Genomic DNA, 20,267 nt, shown 5'->3' with positions numbered 1-20,267 from the left:
ATTATATGATACATCTCACTTACACTTCATAGTGTGTCAGCCAGGGAGATACCAGCCTTCAAGGAAGGCTATACTGGGTGGGGGGGCCGAGCCTATTTCTATTGGGCGAGATTGTAAACCACTGCTACCTCCCAGAAAGTGCCCTGCTCCTGGTTTAGGGTTAGGGTTAGGGTAGTGGTCACACCTAAGGCACCCAATCTCCTTTGCAGGTGTCCCGTATTAAAAAAAGAAACAGGCGGAGTAAAATTATTACCTCTCCCCGTTTTATGAAAAAAAGCAAGGATGATATTTGTATCAGTTATGTAACAGTTTCTATTTTGTATATAGTTGCTGGAGCAGGCGCTGGTGATAGAGGAGCAGCTTCGGCGCGCCGCCTACCTCAACATGAGCCAGGACCCCGGGCATCCCGCCATGGCTCTTAATACGCGCTTCACCGAGGTGGAGTGTCTGGCCGAATCCCACCAGCATCTCTCCAAAGAGTCCCTGGGCGGAAACAAGCCGGCCAATGCTGTTCTGCACAAAGGTAGGCATCAGAATATCCAAAATTTGAACTGAGCTCAATGCTGATTTTTTTTTAATGTTTTATTTTAGGGGTTGGGAATATTTTTGACCCAAAAAGCCATAATAGTAAAATATTTAGATTTCTTATTGAGAGAGAGCCATACCATATATTTTAAGACAAACTTAATAAAAATAATAATAATAATTTCCTTTGTATAGTCATTCTTTGTAACAATGTATACAGAACGAAATGTCGATACACCTGACCCGTTGTAGCGAGCCGATGCAGCCGCAGCCAACAGAGGGCGCCGCCATTTTACCAATGTTATAAGTCTTAGGTATGACTCGGCCGAGGCGCGAACCAGCGACCTCCCAGTCTCAAAGCGGGCGCCCTACCATCTAGGCTATTGAGTCTGGTAATAAAAATAAAAGCTAGTTTATCAGCACATTTTGTTTCTCTGTGTGACGTTAGATGATTTAATTAAATTTATGAAATAATATCAACAGATATACCACTTTAAACTTGTCTCCCTCCCACAGTTACTTAAGATCATTAAGGCTCATTTCAACCTTCATTTTTTTCCCGTAAATAATGGTTTAAAGAGTAACCTTGAGAAGGGACCTCACAAGTAGTATCGCCCTCTTTCAGGATGACCAGGGTGAATTACATTTAGCATTAAAGTACACATAGTGTCACGGGGACCGGACCAGAATGGAGGCAAGAGGCAGGAAGGGAGAACTCATTTGCGTTGACGATCAGAACTTTTATTTAGCAAAATAAAAGTCGTCCAACTCTCAGGGACAAAACAAACAAAAACAGGTTTTATAGGCAAACAGGAACTAAGACCAGGGAATACTCACAAAACGGGTTTTAACTCAAAATGTGCAAACACCGATTTCCTCCGAATCAAACAAAACAGGTCAGAGCAAAACAGAACAGAAAATGCAGAACAGAAAACGCAATGAACCAGCACCCGCAATACCCACAACCCACCCTTAAGTAGCACACACGCAAATTAGCTGATTTACTACAGCCGGTGCCCAGGGGGCGGGGCCAGACGGTCGCCACGGCGACCATGCTGGACACGACACATAGTAAACACCAGGTAACATGTTGAAAATTTGTCCGGAAAGTGCATGACAGCAGCAGCTGCCAACAACATCCGCCTTCCGGTCACAAAATCAGAAGCCAAACCAAACCTTACCCCATACCAGCAGGTGACACTGTTGGACTCGTCATTGCAGGACGCCCATACAAAAACTATACAAACATATTTTAGCAGGAATTTCAACAAAACTAAAGTTATTATTACACTTGTTGCATATACACATAGTATTTTCTATTGGTTGTTGGTTTAGAGGTGCTGGATATCATTTTTTTTCTATCAGAAGGGGGAAAAAACTTCATGTTGATTTTCCTTTTTGTCTGGATGCTGGAAAAGCATTTCCATTTGTTTTAGGTGTAAAATACGATTGGATTGACACCAGTGTTCCCTCACATTCTCAGCGCACAAGAAAATCTAGCCAGCGCACAAAAATCAGGGCTCCAAATTACTAATTAAGAAGCGACTCAAGTCAAAGTTACGGTGATTGAAGGTAATAATACACGGGTTCCCCTGACATTGTGTCCTAAATGCAGTATTTTGAAGTCGAGTCGATGGAGAACAAATTTGAGTAAAGTTAGTAGAGTTTGTCGGGGAACCGGCTTCTTCGGCTCGGCTCACTAAAAGGAACCGGCTCTTTCGGGTCCTAAACGGCTCTTCAGGTTGTTTTTGATTTTTTAATCCCAACATGACCAAATATTATGTAAAATTATGCACAACATGACTTAAAGGAAGGGGGAATAGAACAAAAAAGAAAAAAATACCAAAATGAAAAAGTAGTGAAAAGCTGAGAAAAAAAGAAACAAAAGGAAGAGAAAAAAGAAGGAAAATTTTGGAAAAAAGCCATGAAAAAAGAAAAGAAATAAATGTAGGAAAAAAAGTAAAGAGGACAAAAAGAAAAAAGCTCGGAAAAAATAAACACAATAAGATTTTTCTTTTTAAAGGAATTTAAAAAAAACTAGGAAAAAAACACGGGAAAAAGAAGAAAAAGTTTGTGTTGCATTCAAATCATTTTCAATGATATCAAGTGAATCTTGTTGCCAACATTGTACTTCCACTAAAAAATGTGATCAAGTACAGTTCTGTATCTTACAACCGACTCAATAAGCCCCCAAAAATGTTAATATTATGCGACAAAATATATCAGGAAAAAAAAGAAATGAAAATCTTGTGAAAGAATTGTAAGAACAAACGACGTTTGTCGGCCGTACAACCTTTGCAATAGTACATGAGTCAATTCATTCAAAAGTGAAAATTTTTTTTGCATTGCCGGAAACTCAGCAAAATGTAACGTGATGTCAAGTTTTGGACATGTTTGATAATGACTTAGTTGCCACACTTGGGATTATGGTTGCTCGCTGACTTTGTGTGAACGCTCAGACCCGTAAGGAAAATGACAGGGAACATTGAATGACACGTTAATGTGTGTTTTTTTGTGACCGTGCAGTTCTCAACCAGTTGGAGGAGCTCCTCAGCGACATGAAGGCGGACGTGACGCGACTTCCCAATATGTTGGCCCGCATCCCGCCCGTTTCGGCTCGCCTGCAGATGTCCGAGCGCAGCATCCTGAGCCGCCTCACCAGTCGGGGTGGCGACCTACCGCCACAGCAGGTTTGGGGATATTTTATCATCAATAGTCAGTTTAGCATAAAAATGATGGGATGAATAAAGAAATATGCTCCTCATTCTGTTTTTTCGGGATTAGACTTTCAGCCAGGGAGGCTTCGCTTGCTCCCAGCTGTACGGAGGCACGTTTGGCGGTGGATTCCGGGGTCCCGGGGGACAGCCCATGGTCAACTACAGTCAGATGCCTCTGGGGCCCTATGTTAGTGGTAAGGATGTACTTCAGCAACTCTATTCAATTATAATTGTTGGAGAAAATGCAGGTTCGATAATCGTTTAAGTCTTCTCTTACGTGATTCAATCAAGTGCACGGAGGCTTGCCATGAGGGGGAGTTCTTTATTGCGTCATCCCAAAGAACTCAGAGACTTTTAGACATTAACAACGCTTTTATAGCTTCAATTTGAGTACAACCCAAAAGGCGGCCCAGTCCTCACGTAACAACAAGGAAGATGCTGTCGTACCCTTATTAGGACATGTTGTTCGCCTCATTTTCCTGACTAACCTGTCAAGGCAAACAATTTTGTCCATCAAATTGGGTTTGAACGTTATGGGTTTTACAGCAAAGATACTGTTTACAGTAGGACCTCGCTACTTCGCGGTTCCACGTTCGCGGGTTCAGAGCTTCGCGGGTCTAAAAAAAAAAAATAAATAAAATTAAACAATATATATATTCCCAAAAACATGCATTTCAGGTGAATTGGCCGGTCCAAATTGTCCCTAGGTGCGACTGAGCGAGCAAGTTGTCTGTCCCTGTGTGCCCTGCAATTGGCTGGCAACCAGTTTAGGGTGTCCCCTGCCCACTGACCGGAGATGGCTGGGATGGGCTCCAGCCCCCCGCGACCCTAATAAGGATAAGCGGTACAGCTAATGAGATGAGATGAGAATATATATATAGCGCAGTGGTTAGCGCGTGTGCGGCACAGTTCTAAGGTCTTGGGAACCTCTTGTGTGGGTTCAAATCCAGCTACCGGACTTCCTGTGCAGAGTTTGTATGTTCTCCCAGTGCTTGCGTGGGTTTCCTCCGGGCACTCCGGTTTACTCCCACATTCCAAAGACAATTATTTCAGGTGGATTGGCCGGTCCAAATTGTCCCTAGGTGGGAATGAGCGAGCGAGTTGTCTGTCCCTGTGTGCCCTGCGATTGGCTGGCAACCAGTTCAGGGTGTCCCCTGCCCACTGCCCGATGATTGCTGGGATGGGCTCCAGCACCCCCGCGACCCTACTGAGGATATTATGAGAGATGAGATGAATATATATATATATTTTTTTAAGCATTTTTGAAGGGGTGTCGCTACTTCACGGATTTTCACTTTTGGCGGTTGGTTTTGTTCCCCATTAACCGCAATAACCGTGGGATTACTGTATTACTATTAAGAGGAGGCTGATAACCGATATTTGGAGCCCATTTTAATTTTCTGCAAAAACTTTTAAAATTGGCGTAGTCATTTTTTAATAATGCAAAAAGAATCAAATAATATTTGTTAGAAATTTAAATACAATTTTAATACCTTTCTGAAACATTTTACAGTAAATAAATTAAAATTTAAACACAACTAACATGACTAATCTTTCACCTAAACCAAAAACTAACCGTGCAGGACTTAACAGCAACTCACATAAAGGTACATACAAACTTGAATAGCTCCCTGAAACTTTTTTACAATAGCCTACATAAATGAAATATGATACTACCAACAGGACTAAAATAACTTAAAACTAAATGTGCAACGTAAAGGTTGACAGGTATGTATTCCGAGTACGGTAGGTATGTCATAATACATCAGACTCGCTTATACAGTGGAACCTCGGTTCTCGACCATAATCCGTTCCAGAACCCTTTTCGAAAATCGATTTGTTCGATCACCGAAAACATTTTTCCCATCAAAAATAATGTAAATCGTTTTAATCCGTTCCGACACCCCGAATGTTTACCTTGAATGTTTAACGTAAACATAAAGCTAACCCAGGCTTATCGTACGTTCGCGTTATCGTAATCTTCCGTACGAAAGACTACGCTATCATGAACGCGTAAAAATAAAAAAAAGGGCTAAAAGACTTGGTACACCTATATTAAAAGCGAAAGCAAAACGAAGCACGTCCGCACGCGATAACAGTCGGTCACTGTTATCGCGTGCGGCAGTGGCTCAGGAGGTAGAGAGCTCGTCTTGGGATTAAGAGATCGCAAGTTCGATTCCCGGCTTCTCCGTGTTACATGTCGAAGTGTCCTTGGGTAAGACACTGAACCCCTAATACCCCCAATAAGCAGGTTAGCGCCTCATTTTTCACGAAAAGAGCGATCTCCACCCGTACGCCACTCAGCATGGCACCGTAGCGTACGCACTCACGCATTACCGGCGTTCGAACTACGATTTTTGGACCGAACAGCGAAGCAAGAATTTCTGGACATTTTTTGTAGGACTCCGATTTGTTCGAACTGAGAGGTGTTCAAAAACCGAGGTTCCGCTGTATTTTTTTCCCGTGTCTTTGTTTTGGGGTCTCTCTCATGAACTGACACAAATACTTGCAATGTTTCTTTCAGTGTCCAACGGTCCTCCCAGCAGCCACTTAGACAAAAAGACCTTCGAGTCCTTGCGAGACGCAGCCACGCCCGACCTAAAGCCTGGAAAACCTAGCGACGTCATCTGCATCGAGGACTGAGACGCTTTCTTTCCTGGGCTATGTCCTTTGTCCTCTTCATTTCTTTGGTTCCTTTTCATTTGCAGACAAATTGAATCTGAAGAATTGCACTTTTACCTTTTCGGAGGTTTTTTAACTTGATATTTGAAATGAAACGCATCAGACATATATCAGGACTGAGATCAAATGTGACTTTTTCTCCTTTTTTCAGTGTTCATTCACTTTCTGTTTCCCCGGTGAGTCATCGAGCGCAAGTTTCCTTTATGTGTTCATCTGGTGTTGATTTTCGAATGCTTTTTCGTGGATGCAGTAAACGGTTGGTTGGAGGTGCACCACCCGCTGGCGGCGACGGTCTTTACCTCACGCGGGTGGCCTCATCGCCGCCATCTGCAGGAATTTGGTCGAATTGCAGCGTGTTTTTGTGAGTTGACAGTGGACTGCACGTTTAAGACAGGGCTGGAATCTGAGACGACTGGGACCTCAGTGGATCTGATTGTTTTGCCTTCAATTGTGGGACTCTTACTAGACTTGATATTTATATATATATTTTGTCCCACAAACAAAAGAAAATGCATCTTGCTTTTGATTGTTTCAAAGACTGCAATGGGAGCATCATTTCTTCAAATTTAATTTTGGGTTAGGGGGGACTAGTCATGTTCTCTTTATAATCACAAATTCTGTCTGTTTTGAATGCTTGACACCTTACCTTGACAAGGTTATATGAAAATAAGAGATGATTTTATGACATACACCGGCGACAGAAGCTCAGTTTGGTCCCAGTTCTTATTTCTTCAAATCCTGGATGGTTTTTGGTTGCAGGTCTTGAGATATACGGTCAAAACCCTCATTAAGAGAGATCGATGATAATCCATACTCAATTTCGGCCTAATACAGATCCCTATCCTGGTCTTAATCTGAAAGTGGAATTCAAATTCACAAACGTAAAACTCCGTTCATGTTAACAGCCATGAACTAGTTTGTTTTAAAGGTACAGTGTGTAATATTTAGTGGTAAAAACATAATTCCTGAAGAAAACAACAATATTCATGTAAACAATATGCAGAAATACACTATTATACAAAGGACCATTTTCAAAATAATCAAAGGTCGAGAATTTTGTATTTATTTTACATCTAGGAGCTGACACAATTGTGCGCCATCTTTCAGCTACAACTACCCAAAAAATACAACAAAAAACTTGCAAAAGGCTTTGCAAAAAGAATTGAGGAAACATTATGCATGTCTAATTTTCATTCTTCCTTGTGCATGTTAGCGCTCATCCTTGGTTGTACTGCACCAAGGGTCACCAAAGTGGTGCCACAGCTGAGTAGCCCGCGGACCAGTTCTGAGAAATAGTTCTATAGTAATGGGACATTGTGATATCCTAATAAAATTGTGGGTTATTTCGTTTGATTGAACTTAGTTCTCCCCTACTTCTAATAATGACCTCGTTAATAACTGAATAATAACATAGTGACAACACGATAGGTTGTCATTTTTGAAATGCCAGTACCATTTTGCGCTAATCACTGACAAAAAAGGAGCTTTCAGCTTCAAAAAGGTGGGTGACCCATGCACTGTGCAATAGAGCGACAGTTTTATTTTAAAAAATTACTGTTTTTTTTCAACGGGAGATGGACAGACGGGTCGGTGCAGCGTCTGCCGTCATTCGGACCCTGTACCGGTCCATCGTGGTTAAGAGGGAGCTGAGCCGAAAGGCAAAGCTCTCCATCTACCGGTCCATCTACGTTCCTACCCTCACCTATGGTCATGAACTTTGGGTCATGACCAAAAGAACACGATCCCGGATACAAGTGGCCGAAATGAGTTTCCTCCGCAGGGTGGCTGGGTTCTCCCTTAGAGATAAGGTGAGAAGCTCAGTCATCCGGGAGGGACTCGGTGTAGAGCCACTGCTCCTCCGCGTTGAGAGGAGCCAGTTGAGGTGGCTCGGGCATCTAATAAGGATCCCTCCTGGACGCCTTCTGGGCATGTCCCACCGGCAGGAGGCCTCGGGGGCGACCCACGACACGTTGGAGAGACCATGTCTCTCGGCTGGCTTGGGAACGCCTCGGGGTCCCGTCGGATGAGCTGGAGGAGGTGGCTGGGGATAGGGACGTCTGGGCTTCCCTTTTAACGCTGCTGCCCCCGCGACCCGACCTCAGATTAGTGGAAGACAATGGATGGATGGATGTTTTTTTTTCTCAAGGTCAATTTTGTCTTGAGTTTTCGTTTTGTGGTTTTACGTCAATTTGACGGATGAAACGTTAATGGAACGACTTGAGATCCTAATCCCGTCAGCAAAGCCTAATGTAAAGTTTAGTTTTGGTTTACAACGTCCAACCGATTAGGGTTTGGCATCCAATCAAGAATGCTTTTCATTTTAAGTATGTACCCACATATTTGCCTTTGAAGGTGTTTGTATGTTAACTGATTGAAATGCTGTTTCTATGCGATGACTGATATAGAAGGTCTATTCAGATGGCCTGGCATTATTGAGCTGACTTCATATGAAGTAACGGTATTATTTTTTCTCCCCAAGCATTCTTTATTTATTTCATGTGTATTTGGAAAGCAACATTCTTTGCACTACAGTATTTGTTGTTTTTGTAGTCACAAATGACTCGAGTTGCAGACGACACCTCAGAAACTTGTAAATAAAACCTCAAAAGATGAAAAAAAAAATGAATGTCCGTCATGCCGTGCCCTTGAAGGGACATCGGCGACGACATCCTTCTGTTTAAATGCAATCAAACTGGAGTCGGGATGAATGTACTGTCGGCTAAAAACACTCAAAGACTTCAGTCTAATTCAAATAGTACGTATGTATCTGTACATGCTTTTAATTTACGTGGCTTCAAAAGCTAAAAGAAAAAAAGAGAAGACCTTGATGAGGCACTATTTGTTGCAGTGAATGCACAGCTTCTGAAGATTTTTCTATGGCGGTTCACTTTGGGACTCTTCTTCTGACTTGTGCTGTCAAGTGACTGGACGACAAAGTGAACGGCCATCTTTTGATTTGTACTGTGGGTTTGTTTTATTGTGTTTTAATAAACCTTCCGATGACACCTTTGTGCTTTTGGTGAGTTGGGAGAGCTGAAGGAAATGTTACATATTATTCCTTGTGAACATCTGCCACTGATGTGCAGGGTTACTTTAACTTGATTACTTTCAATGACTTTTGGATGACTCCAATATCAAATATGCTAATAAAAGACAAAAGAAACTAAATATGAATAAAAATGACTAAATTGTTTGCAGGCTCGGGGAGTAACGGAATACATAGAACGGCAAAAATGATGTTGGATTGATTTTCATTTTGTTTCTGTCGCATTTTATGTTAGTTTTGACGGAGATCAAAGCCAGGAGAGAAAGCTTACCACGTGTTGTGAGTCATCATTTTATTCATATTTAGTTTCTTTTGTCTTTTATGAGCATATTTGGTATTGGAGTCATCCAAAAGTAATTGAAAGTAATCAAGTTAAAGTAACCCTACCCAACCCTGCTGATGTAAGATCTTTTGCAAATAATTCCGGACAAATAGTTTCGTAAGATTGCATTCAGTAAGGTTGTAAAGAAAATAAGTTATGTGATAATAACTAGTGACGAGAAAAATAATGACCATACAAATCGCAATAGGTCGATTGGTGAGTCAAGAAAATTGTCCCTAAGAATAATAATGTGGGCGAACTTGGTAAGTCTTAGGCTGCGTCCCATTCTTCTCACTTTCACTCGCTATTTGCCCTAGTCACTCGGTTTTGCGCGTTCACGTGAAAATGGGATGTGTCCCAATACTCTCAAGACCGAGGGAGAAGTGCCCTCAACCCATGACATAACCACTTCAGATCGAGGGAGGTCGGTACCTCACTTGGAGCGAAGTGACTACCCAGAAGGCTTTGCGAATTCTCAATATCAACAAACATAATAATAATAATAATAATAATTTCCTTGTATTGTCATTCTGTGTAACAATGTACACAGAACGAAATGTCGATTGCACCTGACCCGTTGTAGCGAGCCGATGCAGCCGCAGCCAACAGAGGGCGCCGCCGACCACTTTTTAAGTCTTAGGAATGACTCGGCCGGGGCGCGAACCACCGACCTCCCAGTCTCAAAGCGGGCGCCTTAACATCTAGGCTACTGAGCTGGTATGGCTAGAAAGGAACTGCAATGTAAGTAGTTTTCCACAACTACGCATGTATTTGCAACGAAATATATTGAGATATCTTGGTTAGACATAAATGCAATAGAAAATCGTATTTTTGCATTAAAACGTGAACATTGCAAAATCGCTCCTTTACGAAGTGCACGAATCTACAGAGGGAGCCGCAAAAAAAAAAATCTTCACACTCCAAAACGTAGAGTAAGATAAATGTGCAGAAAATCACGGTTCAGCCTTGAAATTTCTTAGGAGACAATCTTCACTTTGCACTCCACTCACTGAGGGGACTTCCCTATGGAGGGACCTCACTGGAGGGTTCTCAGGGCCAAGTTTTTTCTTAACTTCTTTATGCAACAATAGTGATTCGTAATACAATGCATCAAAGCAAGTGAGCCGAAAAAGCCAGTTCTCTAAAAAGAGACGGACTTCCTTTCACGACATAACTACCACATGAAATCCGAGGCGGCAGATGCATGCGCACAGTAGCATCAAACCGCTCGCTTCGTTTGCAACGAAACAAAAAACAATACCGAGATAGAGGCTACCACGGCAAACATGTTTGACTTGATTGATTTGCCGTTTTGTCATAGTCGGTGTATACTGGATGGTACCCACAATTGACAAATTTGCGTTTTTCCGTACAGATTTTTTTGTACGTCGTACACGTCTTAAAATGCATAATAAACGTACTTTGTACGGCAAAAACGTACAGGTTGCCAAGTATGTATTTCATCGTGTTAACCTCAGGGTTGGGTAGGGTTACTTTAACTTGATTACTTTCAATGACTTTTGGATTACCCCAATACCAAATATGCTCATAAAAGACAAAATAAACTAAATATGAATAGAATGATGACTCACAACACGTGGTAAGCTTTCTCTCCTGGCTTTGATCTCTTTGATCTCCGGCAAAACGAACATCAAATGCGGCAGAAACAAAATGAAAATAAATCCAAACAGCTTGCCAACATCATTTTTGCCGTTCCATGTACTGTTACTCCTCAAGCCTGCTCAAAATGGAGTCATTTTATTCATATTTAGTTTCTTTTGTCATTTATTATCATATTTGGTATCGTAGTCATCCAAAAATAATTGAAAGTAATCAAGTTAAAGTAACCCTACCCAACACTGATAAAATGCGACAGAAACAAAATGAAAAATAAATCCAAGCAGCTTGCCAACATCATTTTTGCCGTTCCATGTATTCCATTACTCCCCAAGCCTGCACAAAATGTAGTCATTGTATTCCTATTTAGTTTCTTTTGTCTTTTATTAGCATATTTGGTAGTGGAGTCATCCAAAAGTAATTGAAAGTAATCCAGTTAAAGTAACCCTACCCAACACTGATAAAATGCGACAGAAACAAAATGAAAAAAAAAATCCAAACAGCTTGCCAACATCATTTTTGCCGTTCCATGTATTCCGTTACTCCCCAAGCCTGCACAAAATTTCAAAACTCTATTCATATTTAGTTTATTTTGTCTTTTATAAGCATATTTGGTATTACAGTAATCCAAAAGTAATTGAAAGTAATCCAGTTAAAGTAACCCTACCCAACCCTGGAATTTACCCTGTTAAAAACTAAATGACAGCAAAAAGTAAGGTTTACACGGAAGTAGCCGCCGACAGCCATTGGCTTCAATTTTCTTTAACCCGCCTATTCTGCCCTCATAACCTCTTTCACAATTGGTCCAAACTCCCACCTTGACTCCTCCCATTGGTCACTCACTTACCTCTGCCCTGCTTCACTATTGGCTGACGTCGCGTGAGAACTCTCCCCTTGTCGCCCAGCTTTTGTGCGGCTGTCTGGGCAACGGCGCGGGGTCGTGGACGGAGGGAGGAGGGAGAAGTGAAGAAAGGACAGAAAGAGATGGAAACGGAGGGAAAACACTGTTAAAACAGCGGCCAAGGCTTATCGGGGAGAGGCGCGACTGTAAGCGGCTAGCGAGGTTATCTTCAAGTGTGGATAACTTGCCGACAGGACACTCGAGAACGAGCCTTCAATGATGAAAACCGGGAGAGTGGTGGCAATTCACCGGGATTAACACAAGTCAGAGGCCCCCCGAAGTGAGTGTTTTCGTCTTTTTACTTTGCATTTGACAGAGGTTGCAGTTTTGTCCAAATGAGGGGGAAATCACAAAGTGATGGCTTGAGGGGATAAGACTCCAGGAATGATGAGACGCTATTCCTTTCAACGCTTCCTCAGACAACAGGCAATCGATACCTTTTCATAAACACACTCTTGGTGAGGAGAAATGGACAACCTGCTTCTATTCTCACAGTCTCTTTTGAATCCCAATCCCCAGTTGCCAATCATAAATGTGTTTTAAAATGTAAATTGGCATCAACTATTCCTTTTTACAACATAAAACGAGTGTTTCTTGTGGTGTGTCTTGGGCACCCATCTCTCTCCAAGCAATATTTCAGATAGGTGTTCACTCCCCATATGAATCAGATTGTACTGTTTTTAATGGTTACCAGTAGCCGTAGAAGCCTCCTGTTCGGACTCAGATACAGCACCTTTATCATCTGGACGCCGTTGTTGTTGGATAAAAGCGCCATGTGAATTTCCCTGCTGAGATGAATAAAGTATCTATCTATCTATCTATCTATCTATCTATCTATCTATCTATCTATCTATCTATCTATCTATCTATCTATCTATCTATCTATCTATCTAGGCATCTATCTATCTAGGCATCTATCTATCATCCCTTTCTTTAAAGATGAATTAGATTTTGGCATTGACGGGCAATGGCGAGTGATAGTACTGAGTCTAGATCTGTAGAAACATCCATACATCCATGATCTGCACCGCTTATCCTCAGTAGGGTCGCGGGGGTGCTGGAGCCCATCCCAGCTATCTTCGGGCGGTGGGCAGGGGACACCCTCAACTGATTGCCAACCAGTTGCAGGGCACACAGGGACAGACAATTCGCTCGCTCATTCACACCTTGGGAAAATTTGGACCATCTAAATTACCTGCATGTTTTTGGAATGTGGGAGGAAACCGGAGTGCCCGGAGGAAACCCACGCAAGCACGGGGAGAACATGCAAACTCCACACAGGAGGTTTGATCTTACAACCTCAAAACTGTGCGGCACAGGGTGGTAGGAGCATCACTTTCTGTGGTGTGTCTGTGGTGTAAAGTGCAGCCTGACGGCTTCCATCCATCTCCAGGATGTTGCTTTGGGTAGGGGTTTGCTCCCCTACATGAATCAGATAGTACTGGTTTTGATGGTTACCGAGAGCAGGAGCAGCCTCCTTGATTTGACTCAGATACAGCAGCTTTATCATCTGGTCGCCATTGTTTTTCAGTGTAAATCGTCATCCCTGTCTTCAGTGCTGTACTGTTCATGCTTTCAACTTCCTACTATCATGTTCAGTGGTCCTCAACCACCGGACCATGGACAAATACAGGGCTGTGGGTTGTTTAGTACAGGGTCACACAGAATTAAAAATATGTTCCATTAGTTTTGCTTTTTATTGTCTTACTGACACTGCTATGTTCACACTGAACTTAAATTGCGGGTTTTGAGGTTAGATAGATAGATAGATAGATAGATACTTTATTCATCTCTGCAGGGAAATTCACATTTCCAGCAGCATCCCTGCGCTGAGAACAATACAATAATAAAGCAAAAAAAAATACAATATACAAATACCCAATGTGACGTGCTTATACCCACTGTAGCGTGTTCTATAGAGTATCTAGATAGTGCTACACAGAATACATATTGCAATAAAATTCGGTAATATGCAATGTTGGGGGTGTGGTTTATGAGTTTGAATTAAAATCATCATAGTTCGTTTGGCTGTGCCAGTTGCCTGTCAGGTGTGTCACGTCTGGCGCGGTTGCCATGGCGCCCAGTCGGTCCCAGCCGGGAGGGCGGCGGATTCTGGCGTGGTTGCTGCGGCGCCCAATTGGCCCCGCCCATGGACACTGACTGATTGCTTTTTGGAGTACTTAAACGCGTTCCTTCTAACTGTGCTTTTCCTGAGCGTTTGTTTGGTGAAACCTTCTGTGAGATTCCTGCAAGTTCTGTTTGACTCTGAGAAATGCCTAGTCTGTAAATCTGCCTGCGTTGGATCCTGTTTTGTTTTCTAAAAAATCTGGCAAAATAGCATGAAACCATACCAGATCCCAGGTCAAATCACTATCTGAAAATCGAAATATTGTATTTTACACATTTTTCTTAAGGTATGTCATGGCTTTTCAAAAGTGGCCATATGGAGATGACCAGTTTACAGCTCCAAAACTTCTGCAACTGTGTATTTAACTTTGGCTAATTTTTAAACGTGTTGAAAAAGTTGCCAATGTTCTCTTTCCAGAAATCATTCACTGATTGTGCATACTTGTGTGTGATAATCACGCGTAAAAATTGATCCAGAGTTGCATTACGCATGTTTATTTTTCTCTCTGATTTGAATACACCTTGCAAATATGCATACATTTATGTTTGGAATTTCAGTGTCTAACCAATGGTTCAATCGTCATTTGAATTTTGAAGCTATTTCTGTGTGTTTTCGAGTAAATATTTCACATGGTTTGATTCACTGGACTGTTGTGAATTTAACAAGACCATGTTTGCTATATGTAGTGGAAGCTAGAGCTCTTGTAAGCAGGTTAGCGCCTTACATGGCTGCAAGGCCGCTATTAGGAAATGTGGAGCACATTGTAAAGCGCTTGGGGAAGTCATTGACTTGAAAAGCGCTATAGAAATGCAATTTTCATTTCATTTCATTTTGTTGGTGATAGGAATGAGTGGAGAGGTGTTGTGAAAGGATAGTGGGATTGTGGACGCGTTCTTAAGGATGGGCTGGGCACCCGTATGATGCGGCAGGGGTAAACCAGTGAAAGCTGTCGGGCCCTGCTGAACAGAAGAGTGTGTTGTGTCACCCTGAGCCGAGTGACACGGCCGCTTTCTTGTGTCCCGTTTCATCTGGAGAGATGAAAGCATGACCGACTCAGGTGCCGAGGTGCTTCACTTGTTTGGGTGTTTGGGCATTTTTGTGTGTGTTTTTTGCTACTTCTCCCCTTTTTTAATTTTGTTTTTGTGTTCGTGTTTGTCTTGCTGTCGGTCACCCCTCTCGAGGGATATGACCAGGGTAGACTGATAGATAAAAAGGTTGGACACCCCTGACATAGACCATTTAACAGAGGCATTCAGGCCTTTTGTTTTAAGATAAATAAAGGACTTCATTAGAAATTGTACAATTTAAAAGGTTAACTGGTTTTGTTTACTTTATATCATTTAGTGGTCACAATTTGAGTATTGAATATCACAGTCTTAGGCCGTACACTCTTTGATAACCCATACTATGTGATTTTAACAAAATAAATGAGCTGTGGGATTTATTGAGAATCTGGGGAATCATTGATTTCACTTTGTTTGGGTTTATTTGAACCTAAAACTCCAGAACTGTTTGGTAGCTGTGCTTTACCAGTCATCTGTTATTCAGTCATTTGTAAATCATTTTCAATGATATAAACAGTCAGTTTTGTCTTCCAGGGGGACACCACTCTGTTTCTTTTGGGGCCCTGGCTGGGAAAAAGGGGGTTAAAGGGGAAAGAGCAGAGTCCCGATTTGCATTTCCTCCATCTTGATGGGAGTACGCAAATTCACTGTATCGCATTGCTGTCTTCTTAGTCACAGCAAAATCCATTCACGCTCCCTCGGAAGCCACAACGTGCACAGGCCTCCATTGATAGGCTTGAAGGCTGGCTTGACAACGCCACCAAGCCGGCAAATATTGCACAACGGGATTTGTGTGCCATCCACGCAGTAAAGTAAGGGAACATTGAGTGTTGAAGACTGCACAATAGCAGGAGAGTGTGTGTTGCCCAAAACCAACAATACGGTCTGGAGAGGGAAGCCACGCTGTACTTGCCCAAGACACACCACATTCTGTTATGACTTTTGGAATAATTTACCGTATTTTCCGCACTATATGGCGCACCGGGTTATAGGGCGCACCCCGAAAAAATAGTGTCGAGAACACGTGCGGATGCGGTGTCCGTACGATGTCACTCAAATGCATCGTTCCATCATTCGGAAGGTTAAAGTCTTGGGATTCAAGAAATGCCAACCATTCCTTAGTTTCTATTTTCTTTTTCGCTCGCAACTTTACTGTGCATATGACAATAAACACTTGGAATTGAGTTCAATTTAAAAATAGACGCTCCATTCCATCCATTATCTGCACCGCTTATCACAGAAACATCGAGTTCAGTCTGAAACAAGATACAGGGATAATAAATAGCCAGAGTAGCTCACCAAAGTCGTTGTGTTCATAATAATGTGCAGCCAATGTCCTCTTATATCCATGAGTGTAGTAAATCCAGGAGAATAAAATATTTACAAATACGGAATAGTAAAAAATGCTTTCTGTATGCCGTCAACCACGTGCTATACACATTCATCTTTTTCGGCCAATTGCAGGCTTTGTTTTGCCGTTTAAGCCTATGCCAGCCTGTAAATGATAAAAAGGATCCGCCCCTTGACATTCGAATAACTTTAGCCAATAGTGATCGATTCAAGTGATGATTGACACATATTTTTCGGCCAATTGCAGGCTTTGTTTTGCCGTTTAAGCCTATGCCAGCCTGTAAATGATAAAAAAGATCCGCCCATTGACCTCCGAATAACTTTAGCCAATATTGATCGATTCAAATAATGATTGAGCACTTAACTTCTTTATACAACATAATTCGTAATATCAATCATCAAAGCAAGTGAGCTGTTTGAGAGCCGGCTCTCTTTAATGAGTTGAGCCAAAAAATCCGGTTCTCTAAAAAAAGACGGACTTCCTTTCACTACACAACTCGAACGCGTTTGACTTGATTGATTTGCCGTTTCGTGATAGCCGTGTATACCGGATGGTACCCATCATTGACAAATTTGTGTTTTTCCGTACAGATTTTCTTGTACGTCGTACACGTCTTAAAATGCATAATAAACGCACTTTGTACGGCAAAAACGTACAGGTTGACAGGTGTGAATTTCTACGCCGTTTTTTGTGCCGAAATTATTGCCATTTTTATCACTTTATGCATTATGTTTCGACTCATTACTGACACTGAAAAAATTACCAATTTTGTGTTGATTTTTAACTAATACTAACTGTTTTCCGGAGGCATACTTAACCTTCACCTTCCCTCAACGACAAGCACCACAACAATGACGTCATCTCCAAGAAACGAGATCTCGTTGGCCGAGATCGGCGTGCAGACGAAAACTCGAACCGCGAGACCAAAACAACAATGGCGGATCTGCCTGACGAAAAGTTTGGAGTGCGGTAAATCTCATCTCATCTCATCTCATTAGCCGTACCGCTTATCCTCAGTAGGGTCGCGGGGGGCTGGAGCCCATCCCAGCAATCATCGGGCAGTGGGCAGGGGACACCCTGAACTGGTTGCCAGCCAATCGCAGGGCACACAGGGACAGACAACTCATTCGCTCATTCACACCTAGGGACAATTTGGACAGGCCAATCCACCTGAAATGCATGTCTTTGGAATGTGGGAGGAAACCGGAGTGCCCGGAGGAAACCCACGCAAGCACGGGGAGAACATACAAACTCCGCACAGAAAGTCTGGAGCTGGATTTGAACCCACGACAGGTTCCCATGACATGAACTGTGCCGCACAAGCGCTAACCACTGCGCCGCCGTGCTGCCTTGCGGTAAATCTTTGTTAAAAAAAAGTAATCGGCTAATAATGACAATTTTAGAATAGAATAGAATAGAATATACCTTTATTGTCATTGTTACAAAATGGGTTAACATATTGTGACAACGAAATTGGGCATGACACTCCAGTTTTACACATTCACAATGAGGTATGAGCCAAGAAGATAAAGGAACAGAGAAGATAAGGTTATAAAACAAGGGGGATAAGGCTATAGTTATAATTTACATGGTATTTACACAAGAAATGTCGGCATGTGGGATGTTACATACAGTGTTGTCGTGATACCGTTGGTATCGTAAGGGTTGTGCAATATTGCATTTGGTGCAAAGTCATCATAGTGCAACAAATAGTCAGCATATGCATTGGTGCAAACATAGACAACATAGTGCAGAAAAAAGGAAATGGTCAGACATTGTGCAAGGTGAGCAGTAAACGTAGTGCAGTCGACATGTGCAAGAACATAGACATTAGTACCATTATATACGTATGAGGTAGTGTTGGCACAAGTTTTCAGGTTTTTTGTGCTGTGTCTGTTTTGAGCAGTGAACAAACATAGTGCAGACAGCATGTACGTGAGTACCATTTTACATTCGTGTGAGGTAGTTTTTTGCAACAGTTTTCAGTTTTTTTTTTTTTTTTTTTTTTTTTTTTTTTTTTTTTTTTGGGCAAAAAAGTTGCGTCCCGGGGACGCACGTTGATTTGAGACTATGCGTCCCCAGCAAAAATAATGCGTCTAGGACGCAGGGACAAGGGCAAACCAGAACACTGCATTGTTATTATCATTATTATTAACTCATCTCTCATCTCGTTAGCTTCACCGCTTATCCTCAGTAGGGTCGCGGGGGTGCTGGAGCCCATCCCAGCAATCATCGGGCAGTGGGCAGGGGACACCCTGAACTGGTTGCCAGCCAATCGCAGGGCACACGGGGACAGACAACTCACTCGCTCAGTCACACCTAAGGACAATTTGGACCGGCCAATTCACCTGAAATGCATGTTTTTGGAATGTGGGAGGAAACCGGGGTGCCCGGAGGAAACCCACGCAAGCACGGGGAGAATATACAAACTCCTCACAGGAAGTCTGGAGCTGGATTTGAACCCACGCAGGAGGTTCCCAAGACATGAACTTTGCCGCACAAGCGCTAACCACTGCGCCGCCGTGCTGCCCCATTATTATTATTATTATTATTATTAGGTGTGCGCTTGACTACTAATGGGGGTAGGGGCGTCGAAGCAAAACCTATAGTTAAATACTGCTATACTTTACAAATACAAGGGCTTGGTATATTGACCTTATAAGTAAAAGAGGATGGTTAAGCACACAAGGTGAAACTGAATTGTCCGTGATAAATTGAATTAATTTCCAACAAACAAAAGAAAGTACAAGAGCTTACGATAAAATCCAGTTGTTTCAGTTGCTACTATTTTTCATGATAAAAAGAAACATGCAATTTTTTATTTGGACAAAGCGATGAGCCCATCCTTTTCTTGCGACAGTGAGGGGCTATGAGAGCTGGGCACCATTGTTCTGAAAGCACCGATGAGTGACCTTCACTTCAATGTGACAGCAACCACGTGAACACTGCTGCTCTGCCAGCATATCCATCATATTAGTCAAGTTATTAGCAAGCATGCATTGACAGCATATACTGTAGCAAGGCAGCTAAAAGCTAAACCGATGCTTCTACACTCAGGATGATTGCATTTGTCTTCAAAATAAAGCAACTGAGTACCGTATTTTCCGCACTATAAGGCGCACCGGGGTATAGGGTGCACCCCCCAAAAAAAGTTTTTGGTCCTATATTTTCCGTACATAAGGCGCACCGGATTATAAGGTGCTACAATGGGAACGTGGACAAAACAGTCAGATGGTTCAGTCCAACTGATTACCCCCTTAACGTTCCCAAAGCTTGCAAAGACGCAAATACGTGTCGAGAACACGTGCGGATGCGGTGTCCGTACGATGTCACTCAAATGCATCGTTCCATCATTCGGAAGGTTAAAGTCTTGGGATTCAAGAAATGCCAACCATTTCTTAGTTTCCATTTTCTTTTTTGCTGGCAACTGTGTGGACAGCAAAGTAAGAATTTGATTGTGCAGGGACACGGGGTTCTTTACTGTGCATATGACAATAAACACTTTGAATTGAATTGAGTTTAAAAATAGACTCATCACAGAAACATCAAGATCGTTCTAAAACGAGATACCGGGAAAATATAAAGCCGCATAGCTCACCTAAGTTCTCTTGCAGCCATCACGTTCAATAATGAGTGAGTGTAATAAATCCAGGAGAGTAAAATCTTTACAAATACAGACTAGTAAAAAATGTTTTCTCTATGCCGTAGTGCAACCCAACCAACGTGTGATTCACATTCATCTTTTTCGGCCAATTGCAGGCTTTGTTTCGCCCCTTTAGCCAGGGATCAGAATTTTCCGCGGATCCGCTGATTTCCGCTGTTTTTGAACCCCAAAGGCATTCCGACTTTTTCACTTTTTCTCTTGCGTAGCAAACAAATTCAAAATCCGACTGTCTCACTCTTTCCTTTATTGC

The 20,267-nt window shown here is 42.3% G+C and overlaps 2 protein-coding genes across 4 annotated transcripts in view; both read left to right on the top strand.

Annotated features, from left to right (window-relative positions):
- The window catches only part of chd5 (chromodomain helicase DNA binding protein 5), a 92,417-nt gene extending 83,488 nt beyond the window's left edge, over positions 1–8,929 (top strand). For both annotated transcript variants that reach the window (XM_088339081.1, XM_088339080.1), the window contains exons 36-39: positions 328–523; positions 3,052–3,215; positions 3,310–3,436; positions 5,767–8,929. In XM_088339081.1, coding sequence (XP_088195207.1) covers positions 328–523; positions 3,052–3,215; positions 3,310–3,436; positions 5,767–5,885 — 606 coding nt within the window. In that variant the 3' untranslated portion in view covers positions 5,886–8,929. The remainder of the gene's footprint in view (positions 1–327; positions 524–3,051; positions 3,216–3,309; positions 3,437–5,766) is intronic.
- Positions 8,930–11,865: 2,936 nt separating this feature from the next.
- arhgef10la (Rho guanine nucleotide exchange factor 10 like a) overlaps positions 11,866–20,267 on the top strand; it is a 284,562-nt gene continuing 276,160 nt past the window's right edge. For both annotated transcript variants that reach the window (XM_088339079.1, XM_088339078.1), the window contains exon 1: positions 11,866–12,090. The gene's annotated coding sequence lies outside the window, so the exon portion shown is untranslated. The remainder of the gene's footprint in view (positions 12,091–20,267) is intronic.

The sequence above is a fragment of the Urocampus carinirostris genome, chromosome 6 (assembly GCF_059441175.1).
Source record: "Urocampus carinirostris isolate Australia breed hairy pipefish chromosome 6, RoL_Ucar_1.0, whole genome shotgun sequence".
In the NCBI taxonomy this organism is placed as follows: domain Eukaryota; kingdom Metazoa; phylum Chordata; class Actinopteri; order Syngnathiformes; family Syngnathidae; genus Urocampus; species Urocampus carinirostris.
This window is presented reverse-complemented; position numbering and strand designations above follow the sequence as displayed.